We start from the raw sequence: 17,760 nt of genomic DNA on the forward strand, positions 1-17,760 counted from the left end.
CATCTTTCAAACCCCACTGAAGGCATATCTTCCAAAGCAATTACTGTTTCAATTCAATGGCAGCTCATGGTCCACAATAAGCCGTGTACATCTAATTTATCCTGGATAATTGTCAAAAATAATTTGCTTCTTCTTTTTCCCCTGAGCAGCCCGTCTCTACTGAAACACAACTATAGTTAAAGAAATGGGCCGGAAATGAATATCTTTGCAGGACAAAAAAAGAAAATCATCCATATGAATTATATTCAGTTTGTTGTGTTGGATGATTTCTGTCTCACAGCTGCTGTGCCAACAAAGCTTTTAATTTGGTCTTAAAGGACAATCATCAAGAATGGTTGTCAAAGATGGGAAAAGCCCACTGCTGATTTCATTTCAAAGGATGGAGATTTCAGTCGGGCACGATATGTCAGCTTCGACCCTGATCAGAGGCTGAGTGTGGCCTTCCCGGGCTCTGGAGACCCGCCTTACAGCGCCCAGAGGAATGTGGATCTGCATCCTCTGAGGAGTCAGAAACTGACATATCTACTGTAGATAAGAAGCTGCAGGCAGGCACACATAAGGTCCATATGGACCTAATGAATTAAACAGCATTTACTTTCACTGCTTCTGTGCACACTGGCGAGCGCCATTTCTTATTCATGCTTCAGTCACTTTTTCAATTGCTCAAGGAGTTGCTTTTCAGATCGTTTTAATCCGGGGAGGCGGTGTTTGATTTTCCCCACAGGAAAAAAGCAAACAGTTCTTAAAGTTTTTAAAGAGTATAAATATGAGGGGATAAGACAAAGAAAAAAAAATGCAGTACAGAATATATTCTGCACGTAATTATCGGAATTAAAAGTAGTTAAAATTCATTTTGATCACTTTGCTCTTGTGATGTTTTTGAGGAATTTTCTATTTGCAAATGATGCAACGTTAAGAAGTCCAATATTTACCAGCGGGAAACAATCGACCCAAAGCCGTCCTTAAAATGCATTACACAAATCACCCCAGTTGGTAATAAATAAAGCCTTGTTTATGCAGAGGACTGCCTCCTTTCTCGCAGCGCCGCCAGAACACAGCCTTTTCCGACCTGCTTGACATAAATCTAAATCGACTGTCAAGGTTGCTAAAACATAAAAGTAGTGTGTGTCTGAGCTCCAGAAACAAAAGCCTTGTCAAGGCGTCTTAATAGTTCTTACCCCTCTGAAGTTGCTGGTGGCCTGAAAGTAGATGAGGTAGTTCTTGGTGGGGTCTAAAGGGCTGTTCCAGTAGCCGTTGTAGGTGTGGTTGTCACCCACGGTGAAGGGCGTAGCCTCAGGCAGACTACTGGGAGCCAGCTCAGCTGTGTAGTAATGTGGCGCCCCTCTGGCCTGCGCCTCATTGTGGGAGTTCGGTGTGGGGAAGCAGTCGCTGGTGCCCAGTTCCCTCCTCTTTACTTGACGGGAACCATCCTCTTCCACCACCACCACCTGGTAGGCACTGGAGGGGGACAGTAAGGAACTTAGTACGACTAACTTCCTTGCTTTCCTCACATGGACTTCATTCGCAGTTTGCTTAGTTGTCATTTACTACAACTTTTCATGGCATGCAATATGTCGGTTTTATTGCTCTTTATCACCTGTGGGCATGAATAAACTCGGATTTCTAAGAAGTCTGGTCATTGCTACAATAAAGTCAAATGATCATACAGGTTGTAAACAAGCCAACAGTTTAGCCGTAATACCAAAACCACTCAACTCAGAGGAAAAACATTGAGAGCACCCGAAATGTTGGTAATAATCCCTGTTAGTACAGGACGGTGGGCATGGCATCTCAAGGTTTTACTGTGTCTTTATTGTCTCTTTCAAATACCTTAAGCTAACCCGGGGGAGTTGGTTTACAACCTGCCCGACTGTCTGACTGCTTCCGTTTCTTGCCTTGTCATTTCTTATTTGGCTGTGTCATCGTGTTTCCAGATCTTAGCAATTCACTCACTGCGTGCAGTATTATATTTAATGACAGGAACGATGAGCCAAAACCATGAAACTAAGAACCAGGTTACATAAAACCACAATTTATCCTTTAAATAGTGATTCAACACTTGAAACGGTGCCCGTTCTTCTGAGGGAAGAAAACAAGAGCTATGTGCAAAATGAGGTATTTATGGAGGCAACCGCAATTATTAGTAAAACACAATCTGTTGATATTGTGCCTCTGTTTATTGCAGAAGACCAAACTGATTTTAAAAGCCTTTGCCAAAATGGAGTACAAACAGTTAATTATAATACACTATCTATCTGTATGCTATCTAAATATAATAAAAGATGTTTTCTTTTTAAAGCCTCCTATATTTATTGGTGTGTTTGTTTTTATGTTGCAGCAAATTACGGCTAAAAAAATGTAAAAATTTATTTGAAAGAAAATCAATACTGTACTCTCCGTCTATCTTTGCCGATAGCAATGTCGACAGCTCTCCCGAGGTTTTGTTATTCATGGCCACCTTCAAAGACTGATTGTGTTTTGTTTGTCTCACCTCTGCGTCGACATACAACATATATTTATATTTGCATTGTTATTTTTGACCGAGAGAAATTCATTCTCCCTTTATTTCAGTTTTTCCTCAAAGCCTGTATTTTTTTTCTCAACCCCCTGATTCCTGACTGAAACTGAAGTGTGGTCGTCATTACAGTGTCAGAGCTGTCAGCAAGTCATGCAGACATATGATTGGTTGTTACGTGCTGTCATTTCAAAACTGTCTAACATGGTGAGTCAGGTAGAATAGAGGGAGTAAAGATACGGTTTGTTTTTTGGTGGGGCTGTTTTCACACTAGATAGAAAAATACATCCTAGACATATTTTATTTGAAACATGAACGCAACACAATTAAACGTACATGTACTCATCTGTATTAACCTACATAACCATATATAGAGAACCTACATACCTATGCATACTTTTACTTCAATCTACCAGCAATTTTTACTTACATATGTCCATGTAATGCTCTATTTAACATTTAACTATATACATTAGAACCAATGGGGCTTACATATGTATTCTACACATCAAGAATAAGAAAGGTGATGTGAAATATTTCACACATTTTATACAAAATTCTTATAGAAAACTTCATACATTGTTCTAAAACAAGCCCGGAGAACTATTTGTTCCATGGAGAGCTCCTTTTTGACTGCTGCTATAAATATCACAGTGCGAATGAGCAATGAATGAATGCCTGGCGTAGGAGTGAACAGTGTATCAGTTGTACCTGACAGGAGCCCCTCTTGCCAGCGCAGGGCGCAGCAGCACAGTGATGGTGCTCTCCGACTCGCTCAGCGGAGATGGGATGTCTTCATAGTCAAACACCGGGGCTGAGGAAAAGAAACAGAGTAAAGAAAACCTGCATACAAGAGTTAAGGCAAAAGTTGAAATACTATGGAAGAAAACACCTAAATTATTTGGAGCATTTAATTGTTGCATTTCCTGGAAAAAATCATTGTTTATTTGAGGTTTTAAAAAGGATGCGTAGCTGCACTCCAGCTTTAGTAATTTTCCCATCTGTACGTGAAAAGATAGTGTGCTATCTTTATTCTTTACCCGCACACGTCCCCTGTGTACTACAGTGTGTGGAGGCCTCCCACACAGTGCCACTGACTGATGATGACTAGAAACAGCAGCCAACTACAGAGAAAACAAGAGGCCCTTATAATATAATTAGGACAGATCTCAAAGCTGCACAACCTCAGCAAAGCTCTGGGGACAATGAGGTTGAGTGTTCCCATCTCTGTTTACTACAGGGAGTGAATTAACTGGAGTATGTAGTGAAGCAAATGGCTACCCTGGTACAACAGATAAGCAGAAACAAAAAAGGCTCCAGAATGGAAGTGGAAATGTTTCCCCGTCAGAGGCAGGGCATTAATGCTTGTTGTAAAAATCTGCTTGTGTAACCCGTCATCCGCAAAAAGCAAACACTCAGGGCTGCACACAACAGCTGAGGTCTGCATTACACAAAATGGTGTCGAGGAGGTGTTTGAGCCAGTTAGGTGGTTAAATCCGGGCATGAATTATAAAAAGACGAATAGTGCAACATTACAATTTCAGGCTCGCCACCGAAAACGGTGCTGGAGCTGGCTTCCCACTGGGCTTTTTTCTAGAGAGGGCATGGGAGACTGTAGGTTGAAATGCATACCCTGACGGCTGTGAGCCCACATGTGCCACCTTCTAAACCAGATGGAACAGGTACAGATAACAGAGAGGGATGGAGAACAGGCTGCATGATTTACAGTGCAGGGTTATGACAAATAAAGTAGTCGAGATTAATCTTTCTGCTAAAATTCATGGTATTTAGATTCAGTCAGGGACATTTTTTTCTTTACTTATCCAGCAAAAGTCAACCGAGCTCTGTGTTTTGCATCATATCATGCTTCAGAGGCATGTGGTTTTTTTATACAGCCACTTCTACTGCACATGTGCAGCTCAATTAACCTGATCCATTAGAGACCAAAAACAAACTAATAAGTCTGCACAAATTTACAGAAACCCCCGAAGGCTCATGTGTGATTTTCTTTCTGAACTACTTTGGCCCTTGCAATTTGTTTATCCACAGCATCAGTTGATGGTTTAATCCAGTTATACTGTAATACAGTATACACAAACTGGGGTCCAGGGACCAACGGGGAGTCCTTAAGTGGGTCGACAGCAAAAGGAGGAATAGATCTTTTTAACTATAATCAAAGAAATAGGGCCGACTATTTTGATTGATTGTAATTCGTAGTGATCCTAATTTGATCCTTGATTGACTACAAAGACTTTTTGCATTTGCATTTATTGTGTACGACGCTCCGGATGCGGTGACAGTAGCTGCACTGCATTGCTTCTACACTCGTAATGACCGATCAGTACACCACAGAATTCATAACATTCCCTGGAGGACTTTTCAGGGATCCATACAATCGGGCTCTTACAATCAGAACGATTTGTGTACATTGAGTACTCCATTGTGGTCTTGAATGAATTAATCATGTGCACCAATTAACAGAAGATAACGTTAACAATAGTTGACATTATATCATACTCTTAAGGCTTGCAAAGATAACAGTGTTGTCTGATGGGCAAAGTGGTTTAATCTGCATGTCCATGTCTATCAAGCGGTTCATTGTCAAATGACAACTTTAGCCACTTTATTCCAATCTAGCATCACAGCTGTAGGAAGGAAGCTGTGTTCATATAAAAGGATTTTTTCTTGGTGTTTTGGTGCATAACAAACATGAAGTAAAAATATAAGGAAGATAAAAAATCAAGTACTATAAATGTGTGTACAGTATGTTTTTTTAAATTAAAACAGCTGTATAGTTTTGTGCAGTAAGTCATTTGCAAGGTAGTGTGCAAAAGTAAACAGTGTGCAGAATATTTATATGTGCAAGATATTTTTTGAAGCTGTAGTAATCCAAAATATGTTATCATGCATTATTAAAATGTGTGTGTTAATGTAATACACAGTAGACTATGTTAATGCACCTTGTAGGGTCTGGGGTGGAGGGTTTTTGCTTAGACTTCAGACAGACATTGAAATTTCAACAATATTGCTTACATTTATGATTTCAGTTCATTGTTAAAAGGAAGAAACTACTTTAGCCGTAGACAAAATTCACATGGCTGCTAGAGATTATTTACAGTTATAGGCATATAAACAAGGCCAGAAACCAGAAAACAAGAAGAAAGTGATATCTGATGACCTGTTTTGAAAATCTAATCTTTACTATTTCTGAACGCATTCCTAGAAAAAACCAAATCATCCCCACACTCTACTAACTCCAGGCATTTTCCTTTTGGGAAAACATCAAAATAGCATGTGATGTTTCATCTGAGTAAACACAATTAGCGAAAAAGCTTGCAGATACCCATTTGTAGATGAGAGTGTTCCAACATTCCCCACAGACTTATTTTCCAGACCGATCTGGAAGATCCATACCTGCAACCTTTTCGCTTACAAACACTGCTGCTCTAATTTCTCAGTCACGTCTGAATGCTAAACACAGACTTAGTTTGCAGTGATGTTGGCTGAAAGAAAAAAAAAAGCTGTTTTCACCCGAACCATTCAAACGGAACATTTGTGGTTTACTACAAATTCAGGTCGGCTGTTATTCCATCAAGCGAAGGCGACGCATGTCTGAAAGCTGTTTGGCTGTGGGGAGATGAAGATAATTTGTATAATTTAAAAGTAAGTGCGTAATTTAATCAAAAGCACTTCAAAGGAGGGCTATTACAAGTCATTACTTAGTCTTCTTTACTATCGTCTGCACATGCTTTGACCAAAAAAAACAGACTTTTTGTTTTTTTTCTTTAAATTGTCACAATGCCATAATTGGCATAGATTATTATCCTATACATACATTGGAGTTTCCCATTCAAGAACATACTTTCAACTTCAACTTTCAATCACAAACTTGCACACACACACATACACACACACACAAACCGACATGCTGCTAAAACTGAACCAAGCACAACAGGAACAGCAGTCAGCACAGGGCCTCACCAGAGATGTTGGTGGTGATCTCAGTGAGAGCCGTCTGGCCAAACCCCTTGGTGGTTCGGGCTCGGACTGACACCAGGTAGGTGGTTCCAGGATGCAGACCGGAGAACATATGGTATGTCTCGTTCCTCAGCTTGGACACTGTGCGGCGAGGACCTGGCACATTAATGCCGGGATCTGATGACTCGATACTCTGGTAGCTGATCTGGAAATGAAAGAAAGATGGCAAGGGATTAAAACAAGAGTTCAAATTCATGCTTGTGGCTCTTCGAGGTTTTACTTAGACACAATGAAGCTTTGAGGTAAACGCTAATGACAGCATGCTTAGATGCTGGCAATGACAACATGTTGATGTTAAACTGCGGTATGGATATACCCTACATATACTCTTGGTAGATAATGGATGTTTTAATGCCAATACTTACTAATTAGCACTAGCACTGGCTGATGGACTGTATTGGACATGAGGGGAGCGTGAGCATCAGTACTAAATGTCATGGCGAACTATCCAGTAGCTGTTGAGTTATTTCATTCAGGTCTAACATGTTGGACCGATGTATCCTTCCCCCTAGCTCTAAAAAGGAATTGGTGGCCTGGCACGAGCTCTTGAGTTTATGGACATGATCAAACGTTTATGTCCAAGTTAGATATTCGGCTTTCACCTTAGCAGGTGTCAAAGGAGGTCACTCATTTCCCAATTCTTACCATTGTTAGGTAAGTCAGAACAAATCTTACTGTACAAGCCTGTAGATTATTCGTGATGCGACTCACAGCCAATAGCTTATTAATCACACTATCTGAAAGATTGGATTTAGATGGCGTTTTATTTAAAGGCTCTCTCACGAGAAATGCCTCTCAATTAATCTTCGGACTACTGCAAAAAGATGTCGCCTCACAGCGCAGATCTAATAAATCTTATGCTGCTGTTAGCCGCTGATAATCAGACTCAGGTAGATTCTGTGTCACATCCTCCTTCTCCAGCACCGTTGGCCTGATTTTACACAGTTCTCTGGATTAGTTGATAAAGTAAAGCCAGAGGAAAAAAAATAAAAATTTAAATGAGTACTGAAGACGACAAGTATGAATGAAGACCAGCATGATTTTATTGCTTTTCTGTTGCAATTTGATGAATGTGTTTAAGTCTGTAAAACAAGTTTCCCCCCCTTTCATTCACCCGATGCATGCTGGGATAGACTTCAGCCACCCTGAGACATAGATGAATAAATGGATGGAATTGGTGGTTACAAAATGACAGGTCAGAGAAATGTGACATATTTATTTTAACTCTTCAAATATTGTAACTACATAAGCTTCATAATGTGAATCCAAGCCCTGTATCTAAAGCCCCTTTGTAAACGTAGATATGACATTAGAGCTTGTCTGATTGACATAGCTAATATTATTACTGTTTTACATTTTTTGAATAAAGATACAGTGTTTGCCTGCTATGGCATATGGCTTTCTCTGGTCAGCTAAGACACAATGCAGCACACAAAACACAATATAGCCATACCCGTGAGCATGGACACATCCTGTTCCAAATGCAGTGACGATAACACTAAAACTGAACATTTTTCATTGTTTGTCTAGACACCCAAAGGACACTCACTAAACTACTAGGCTGGCACTAGAATTGACTCAATCTCCATAAGCCCCCTTATTAAAATGCGCAGCTTCACAGCAGAAGTAAACATGTTCACAGCCTGGCACAAAAAAACAGTTTTGGTCCCTAGAACTAATTGCACCATTGCTTTTTTATATCACTCACCTGCTTTGAATTGTATTAAGGCTTGTGCAGAATTAAGGGCATGGCATCTTTGATTGGCTTGATGGTGACAGCCACCGCGACTCCTCAGAAATGTATGGGTGACACTACACATTTTTCTTCATACAGTCTATGATTATTGGATGTTTCATTATCAAATTCATTCTGCTGTCTACTCACCTGCCACTCAGCTTCGCTCACTTGCCAATAGAAGTTGCAGATGTCAGCACACACAGGCTCGCTTTTTTTTAAAAGATAGTAGGTATTCCTATTATAACAATGCACCCATGCAACAAAATCAGAGTGTTGATCAGAATTTAAAACTGGTTTTATAGATTTTTTCACAAGGGTTGATTGGACTCAGTGGAAATGGCATGGAGCTCATCACGATTCAACGAGTAGGAGCCAACACAGACAACCAAAAAGGTCATTACACAAGGTTGTGTTACTGTTGGGCTTTGTTTGTGCTCCTGTGCTAAAAATAAATCCTTTTGTGGTAACAAACAGATATTGGCTGATATTTTGTTATCAGACTTTTGACTCTCAAACAGCAACAATGGTATCTGGCTCATAAATCCAGTATTGCACATCCAGAGCAGAAGTAGTGTTGAGGGTTAGGGGGCAAGGGCCACATCATCTGTATGCGGAGAAAGGTTACAGCACCTCTCACTTCTCGGGGTAGCTCCCAGCTCGTGAGTGGAAACTAGTTTCTCTCCCCGTCAGGTTAACCCATAGCGGATGTTCACATCTACTTGCAGAAAAAGCCCAACACTACAAAAGGTCTACGAGTTGGTATGGGGCCATCAATATTTAATTAGAAACATTTAAATTTGCCCCCTTGCGGAGGCATCTCTTAGGCAAATAAGTAATTAGGGTGGTTGCCCCCCATGTAATTACAGCCTGAAGTCTGTGCCTCGGCTTCATTACCATATGAACATGTACAGTAAATCCCATGAACTGTGAAAAGTGGGTCCTCCCCACTCCAGTGGCTCACGCTCATGTGTGTGCTACCTTCGTTTGGGCACGAAACAGCAAAAACAAGCCTGAGGGAAATTACAGAGTGGGAGCGATACAGTCTTTAGACTGAGCAGAGGAGACTTTCCCTTGATATGAGTCTTTATACTGAGGGAGGATGAATAAAATAGATTGGCAAGAGGGAAAAATCACATCCTACACCTGGAGAGGATTAGCGTGTGATGTGAAGGCAGCTGCATTATTGTGGATTGTGGATTTTTTTTGCATGACAAACAAGATAGCCTACCTCGTATTGCGTGATGAGACCGTTGGGCTCCACGGGCTCCTCCCACTTAAGGAAGATCATGTCATCGAGCGGGGTGAAGGTCAGTGACTCCGGAGCGATGCCGCCGGGAACTACAGCAGGAGAAAGGAAAAACAGCTTTCTCTGAAACAAACACTCCGCTCGGGTCTCAAATTAATGGCCTCCTCTGCAGTCATACCAGGGGGTAAAAACAACTCTGACAGAGCGAAAAAAAAGGCACAGGGATGGGGAGGGATGGAGGGGGATCAGAGCGACAGAGCAGAGGGGAGGTGATGAAAGGAAACCGAGGACCAGTTTGCTCTCAGCCCTCAGGATGAATTGTGACTCCAGCTTCTGCTGTCTGATAACAGAGCACAGTGTCAATTTTTCTTCTTTCAGCACCTTACAGACAGAAAAATAGCAAAGTAAAATAGCCTCTTTTTAATGAGATACATCTCTTTAAAGGAGTACGCCCCCCCTTTTCGGTGCATGAAATGCAGTGAAATAAGTGTTAAAAAAATCAGCCACAGTGGATTGTTGGCGATGGTGCTCTGTGGTAATAGCTTTCTGTTACAATGTCACAAAATGAGAATTAAGAGAGCAAAAAAAAAAAAAAGAAGCTTAGAATAATGTTACATAATATGTACTGAAGTCTGATAGTTTTGTGCAGAGAAGTGAAAAAATGTTCCCCAAATAGTCTTTGAAATAACACAGACTGTGTGCCGTTTCCATGGTAAGTTACTGAAGTTCAGATCATGAGAGACTGTGGATTAAAAAACACATTTGCTCACCCAAAATAAACCTGGCTATATCTATACTGTATGAGAGTGAATCATATTTCCATTAGAAAATGTAGGATCGTTCAGGATCATACAGGAACTGTACTCAGTTAACAGAAAAAAAACACAATCAATCCCTGATTATTTGATCATATATACATGTCCAGACTATCTGATCCACTTTATTTGGAGGTAAAACTGAACGCAACTAGAAGAATCCCTCATTGTGCAGGAAAAACACAACTACAGCAAGCACGGTCGCATTTAAAGAGTAGTGCACAGTTAAATAGTATCAATATTGAAGCAGAAGAACCAGAAAGACAATGTTTTTTTTATTCCGTGCATTCTTCCTCGTCAAAACCTGGCGCCTACATTACCCATAGTTCAGTTAAACTGAAGAAATATTCATCTGGAAATTACGCTAGTGGTTTAGTGAAGCTTCAAGCAGAGATGAGTTGGCTACAGAGATCTGGGAATCTCACTTATATCTAACATATTAGGACAGACTTCGCACAGCTTTACAGAACTTCTGCCACACAAACAGCAGTATTCCCCAACACTTCAAACAGACTTTGATGTGTAAAATCAAAGAAAATAACTGAAGACTTGATTTCAAATCAAAGAAAAACAGATTATATATGTTTTATTTAGGACGAGATTCTGACACGATATAATAAGGTAAACACAGGTGTTGATACCGATGATGCTACTTAAGGTTCAGTTCCATTCAGGTCAAACAGGGTGCTGCTGTGGTGCATGTTAACTCACTGGAACAGCTCTTTTTGTCTTTTTGTTTTATTTTTGGGTTTTATTGAATTGTAGGGTACGCTATTCTACACACAGGAAAAAAATAACTAGGTCTAGTGCTTGAACATCACTGTATGTTGTAATGCCGACGCTTCCGAAGCTTAAAAAAGTGAACTACCTGTTATTTCTAAGAAGATAGCACGGAGACCTCGATGTTTGTAAGTTTGTTAGCCTAAGAGGATGAAGTTCTGGTAGGCAAAGCACACAAGAAGAGAATTCTGCTGTATCCATGAATCCCTGACAGCCAAATCTTCTTTCTCCAAGCAGCAGAGACACGGCGTAAGCAAAGCGATACACCAGCGTTTGATTGTTGAGCCCAATAGGAAGCAGGCAGGAGGAACTGTCACCGGCTGCGGCTCAATTACTGTAGTTGTGAGGGTGATGGCGGCTCTCCTTGTGACAGGGGGATTGGGGACTGTCAGACTGTCAGACTGGCATTCAGTGGCTCAAAAGCAAAACTTTCCAGTGGTGCTGACATTCAAAACATCAAGTAAAGTGTGCATATGTGTGTGTGCGGGGTAGGGTTGAAATCACAGCTTGTTTTTTGACACGTGTTTTAACTTGTCACTTTCTAACCAGTCAAATCTAATGAATACAATTACAAGACCATGCTACATTCTGTATGTTATTCCATGTATGCAAATTAATTTCCTCCTGCCTACAAGGCAGAAATGTGTAGGGATAGATAATTAAGAGAGCTGTCTCCTTTTCTGTATCTTCTGCAGTGCTTGGGATTTTCAAGTTTTGCTATAATAACCACATCTTTTAGCAGATAGTCAAATGCATCTTGAAGGTTCAGTATGAAATAAAATAAAAAATGTTGCCAATTTCATATCATAGCCATCATTCCCTCTCACGCTCTCTCCTGGGTCAAGAATATCCCTGAGTGGCATTCAATTACATTGAAACGTCAAAGTTTTTTTTCTACATCACAATACGCGTTTGACCTTCTGTACTTCCACTCCCTGGGAATTTGCATTAGAATGTGCCTAATCTGCTGATGTACACAGGAAAATATTAATACAAAGATAAGCAAAATCATTTTACCATTCTGCTACCAGCCACGGCCTTAGCTGATTAATGTTCCACTGGTTTCCATTTAAAAGGCTGATCTTCCATTTAGTTACGCTGATCCAGCTTATTTTGTGAGTCAATATTTGTATTTTTTTTTTTTTCCCTCTGGTACTGGATGACTAAAGGCATGGATTTGTGTAAGCGTTGCACAATAATTATCTGAGCATGGAGGAGCATGCAGAGAAAACTAGAAATGCAAGACGAAGCCAGCTCTGAAGCAGGAGCTGAGTAACTGTGACAATAAAGACTTTCTATGCAGATATAAAAATAAAAAAAAAACACATCCCTGTTTTCCATAATGATATTGGAGTTGCACAGAGGTAATATTTTTAACTTATTACAGCAAACATCTTTTGTCTTGTCTACTGTTGTGTGGGTAAAAGAAAAACCGCCCACTCACTGTCTTCCTCAGTCTGGAAGGTGACCTCTCTGCTCTCCTTCTTGCCTTCAGGGTTGGCCAGCGCCAACCGGACGTGGACCGAGCGAAAGGGTGGCAGGTCCCTCAGGGTGAAGTGAGACGTGTTACGCTCCACGGACAGACACTCTCTGACCGTGGCGTTGTTTCCTCCGCTGCCACCTGTTGGCATGGAGTAGCGGTAACACAGGGACAATGTGTAGGTGTGACAACGGGTGAGGTTGTAGCCCAACGGCTCCCACTGAAGAACCAGCTGCCGGGGCTGGATCTCTGAAGCCGTAAGACCCCGCAAGGCACGCATGGGCTCTGAAAGGGAGAAGAAGCAGAAATGATATCAATAAAGTGCAAACAGTAGGCTCATATTTACCAGCTTCTGCACAGAATACCAAAAGGGACCACAGAGGATAAATTGTCAAACACAGTGAGGAAGAAGCTCGCTGACAGCATTTTGTTTCTCAGTTCTAAATTGTCAGTACTCAAAACCAAAGCTACACTTGGGCATTTGGGTAAATCTATGAGGCTGCAGATAAACAATGTCAAATTTCAGATTAGACCAATCTCTTCCAACATTTGAAAAAAATACTCCACTGTGTTCACCAGCTAGTTGGTAACTCTCACTCCGCTTCGATGCTTGGTAGTTGGCATACAGTTGGCATACAAATTACTTTGCGTGGATTTCTCAGCTGCGTTACTTCTTGTTGCTGGTTGAAAAGAACAGCGAGACTAAATGCTGAAAATACAGTAAAGTCACAGATCCTAAAAGCAAAACAAACAATTAAAACGTGCCAAAACATAGAGTTAATTGTCTCTGATTTCACCTTTGGTGGCATTTTTCACGCTACATATTGTTTCTTATCACTAAATTGAAACCACATTTAGGGTTATCACATAACTTCACCTTTGGAAATGGAGTGACAGAAGTCTTGACCCATGAGATGGGTGATGTTTACAAGTTAAGTAAAATGGACCATGAGATTGAAAGGCAGGATTGGTGCTGTGTCTACATTTTGGAAAGTATTGCACTGCCCATCAACCCATTTGCCCATTTACACTTCAACCTTTACTATGGCCGTGACCCAAAGAATGAGTTTACAGTTAACAAGCAGTCAAAACTTGTATCTGTTTCACAGTACCTCACCATCATCCTGAGGAGCAGGGTGAGCATGAGGATTTTTAGATATCCAGAAGGATTGTGCAGTCGAATCTCTGTTCCTGTACTGAGAATAGAGCCTGTTTTGGTAGTGGTTCAGTCTTCTAATGATGAGGAGATGATGATACTTTATTGTGCAGGTATTCTGGGCATGTCAAATTGAGAGAAGACCCAAGGGCTATACATCACATCCAGCCTAAACTATCTTGGGATCTCCCAAGATGACTTGATTAGGGCGAATGCTGAACCTAGTGGCTATCTGTCGACAATTTAGCCTCTGGGGTCATCGGCCAATGTTTCTGGGCTTCTGGCATAGCCAGCAGATATCCAGAAAATGGATAACGGATGTCCCGGCCGAGACTTCCTCTGCAGTCTAATTAGTAACTTGATAAGCTACTAAGCTTGTCTTCTTCTTCATCTTTTGAAGTCCATAATTATTGATTAATAAGACATTTCTGGAAAGAACTAGGCAAATTGGTACATATTACTGAGGAAATCATAAGCAACTTTAGTTAGGTGTGTTTATAAGCAACTGACAATTTCAAAACTTCAATTTCTTGAAAGAATTTAGATCCCCTGAGGTTAGCTGAGGAAAAAAACCTACTCAGTTTTTTAACCATGCTCTTGGAATCATAATCCGTGCCCACGGTTTTGCAATATATAATATACTTTGAAAATCCGTGGGCATGGCTTACAAATCTGTGGGTCTGGATTATGAATATGAGAGCATGTTTCATAAACTGAGAGTCCAGATTTAGACATGGCTCCTTTTAGCTGCAACCAGCAACTCAATAGGTTGCTCTGTCGGTTGGTTGGTCCACCAAAATTTCCCCACCCATTTGGTGGCCACAGTTTTACTCTAGGAGTTGTCATGGAGGTGAAGTGTTTGTAAGGTTGTATATGAATACACGAATGCCTGGATGCATGTTCTCTACAAAAATGCATAATAATGCAGATAACATTATAGCTGATGGCTTCCACCTCTTATGGTGGAAAGAGTCCACATGGACTGTTGAAGCCAAAGACTGGTCAATACTGCTTGGTCTACAAACAGATTTCCGAATGCTTCCAGTGCCAATATGTTGGTTCCTTTCCCACAGATTCTGCATTCATATGCAGATATCTTTTCATAGAGATTAGACAGGGGAGACAGGTGTTTGGCTGTTGGATGCTGATAGAAGAGAAAAAGAAAATGGATGGATGAGTGGATGGAAAACCATCATCAATTTACTTCTAGTTAGAGGCGATGAGAATTTGTTCTCTGTTACAGCACAATTTTGTGATTTATGCTGACAAGACAGCTATATTTTTTTTCCAGTGCAGCTTAAAAAGAAGAATACTGATGGGGAAAAGGAGACAGCAACAGTTGCAGCTTACTTTATACGCTTACATTACGAGGTTACACAGGGGTGAATCAATGAAAAGCATAAAACTGCCTAAAGAGGTAGCATACAACATAACATTTTACAGTGCCAGCTCCCCTAACGTGAATGAGGTTCAGCAGGAGACCAGTCCACAGCGTTGGCAGAGAATCAATAAAGCCTAATTAATGCTGTCATGTGTGAAAGCAGTGACTGCAGATCTCCATGTCCCTGTCATGCAAAATGTCCAGTTTCAAGCACACAGGGGGTTATTTACGTCCTGTAGCCTGGCCTGAAACGTCCACTGTACTGCTGAGACATCAGATAAACCAAGAGGAGGGCAATGCCTTCAGCCTGGCATGGATTGGCAGTGCAGAGCTGCAGACTGCTGGAGGGTGCTGGACTGGTTGAAGCAATAGCTACAGCCCTGCCACTTCACTAAACATAGATCAAAAGCAATGTCAGGAAGGAGACATCAGTTCTGAGGGGACAGAGATGAGACGGCGAAGGAAATGTCCTTGCTGATTTGAAAGATGTTTGCTCTTTCCCAAAAGGGTGAAACAGGCAGAGTTTGGCTGATTTGTGTCTTCACAGCAGACACTGATATAAACTAAAACCTTCCCATGGTATAGTATGAATCAGTCAAAGAGCAAAAATCATATAATATCCATCCATCCAAAGTGCACGAGAATAACTTCCTCCATGTCAGATTTTTAAATAATACCAGCTCTGTATGGCAGCCTAATCCTGTTAAAACCAGGTCTGCCACCAGAGGCCCGCTGACTGAATGTGCAGGTTCTGCTTAAGACACCATTACTCATCATTACAGTAGCGCCGCAGCGGTCTCGGTCCTGTCCTCTCCACACGCCAGTCCTCCACCAGTCCTGCCCCAAACTGACATTCAGCTTGATTAGCCTAATCAGAGGGATTAGCCAGAGGCAGAGCGAGTAAAAGAGGAATAGGGAGGTCGCACAAGAGATGAGCAGGGGAAGTGAAAAAGATGAATCAGGGAGAGTCCCTATGGGTCTGCACATTTCATCTCATCCTCCTCATCTTTAACAGCTGCCTCAGTGAGCTGCCACTGAGGCCTGTCCCTCCTGCCAGGAGCTATGTTGGAATTATGATGGACTTTCAGTGCACACCCTCTATACTTTCTGTGGAACCACATAGGGTTTGGACCAGTGACTGTTTCGAATGAGTTTCTGCAGGTATCTAATATTTAAATTATGTTGATGTTTCCCAGCTTCATGACAGTTTAATCTGATACCTAGGATGGTCTTGAAATGGGTCTCAAAGTGTGGCAGGAGGAAAGGTCTAGCTATAAAGAAAAGACTTAACTGTAGACTTATTGCTGTTTTGGCATGTAAACAGTCAGAATCTAGAAAGACCCAGGGCCTAAAACTGGTACCAGTTCACTTTAATGATAATTTAGTTGATAACCACAAAAGATCATTTATGATTCATGAGATGGGGTTCTTAAGGTAAATTAAGCCAAAATCAGACTCGAAAGAAAGAAACATGTTGTTGCAGCCCGTAGTGAAGTTACAATCCAAGTTTGATGATCACAAATATTATATTAAGTAATCACAGTAATCAGGTACTGTTTACATTAATAAAGGCCTAATTGCTTATTTCTCATTTTTCTCTTTTTTAGTTTCTTTTTCAATAACCTTTGTTGTGGCTCTTGAATATTCCATCTTCACTTTGTTTACACTTGACAGTTGCCGAGTGCGTGACCTGAGTAAATCCTGCAGAATACATAATGAGCCTCTGTTGTCTCCCGCTATAAGCTGCACCAACCGCTCTTAAATGCACATGCATGGATGAATTTAGCATTGTGGTACCCTATGAAGTGTTTGTGGGCTCTGCCTTGAACATATAGATGCTTTTCCTTTAGGGCATCAGGAGTGTGGATAACGTGCATTGCATGTTTTGAGGGGAGCATTGTTTGAACTAGATTCTGTATGCGACCATTGAGACACCTCCCACACGGCTCCGAACCATCGTGCAATTATGAACCGTACTTTACCGTACCGCCACTTTGTGTTTGATATGTCTTGAGAATGGTCCTTGTCACCCGACTGCAGACGTGATGACTACAGGTATGTGCACGAATTGCCTTTTTTCTCGCATCTCAAGAGAGATGCACCTGGCAACCACTTGAAAAAGCTGCAGTAAATCAGGCCCTGGTGATTGGTGCCTCTGCTGTCTCGATACACTTAATAGTTCCAACACCACAAGAGCACTGCACACCTTTGGAGAGGGTGTCCTCGATGTTCATTCATGGCATTGTACACATAAAAAGCTATGGACGGTATTTGTACGAAGAGTAAAAAAACGACCTACTTGATGACCAGTCGCTTCAGATGTAGTACTTGCCTTTATGGTGTTAGAAAGAGGGTAACAGGCATACTGAGGAGATGAATATGAGACGAATCAGATGAAAGCAATACAATTATTAACAACTTTCAAAGACTGCAATTTTCCTACAAACAAAAGGAAGAATTATTCCACAAGAATCCTGCACATGGTCGCTGTAATCAAGAGACAGGATGCATGAATTCTAAGGTACATGAATGTTCCATCATGTCCAGGTCTCTTATTTGTAGCCACATGAAAAGCATGAACACCAGGGAAAAAGCATTTGAACTGGGCATC

At 41.1% G+C, this 17,760-nt stretch overlaps 1 protein-coding gene across 7 annotated transcripts in view; it reads right to left on the reverse strand.

Annotated features, from left to right (window-relative positions):
* ptprua (protein tyrosine phosphatase receptor type Ua) overlaps positions 1 to 17,760 on the reverse strand; it is a 169,414-nt gene that overhangs the window by 45,012 nt on the left and 106,642 nt on the right. For all 7 annotated transcript variants that reach the window (XM_019267019.2, XM_019267015.2, XM_019267014.2 and 4 more), the window contains exons 8-12: positions 12,577 to 12,897; positions 9,520 to 9,629; positions 6,497 to 6,698; positions 3,227 to 3,329; positions 1,179 to 1,458 (exon numbers count right to left, since the gene is read on the reverse strand). In XM_019267019.2, coding sequence (XP_019122564.2) covers positions 1,179 to 1,458; positions 3,227 to 3,329; positions 6,497 to 6,698; positions 9,520 to 9,629; positions 12,577 to 12,897 — 1,016 coding nt within the window. The remainder of the gene's footprint in view (positions 1 to 1,178; positions 1,459 to 3,226; positions 3,330 to 6,496; positions 6,699 to 9,519; positions 9,630 to 12,576; positions 12,898 to 17,760) is intronic.

Source organism: Larimichthys crocea, chromosome XIII (assembly GCF_000972845.2).
Source record: "Larimichthys crocea isolate SSNF chromosome XIII, L_crocea_2.0, whole genome shotgun sequence".
NCBI lineage: Eukaryota > Metazoa > Chordata > Actinopteri > Sciaenidae > Larimichthys > Larimichthys crocea.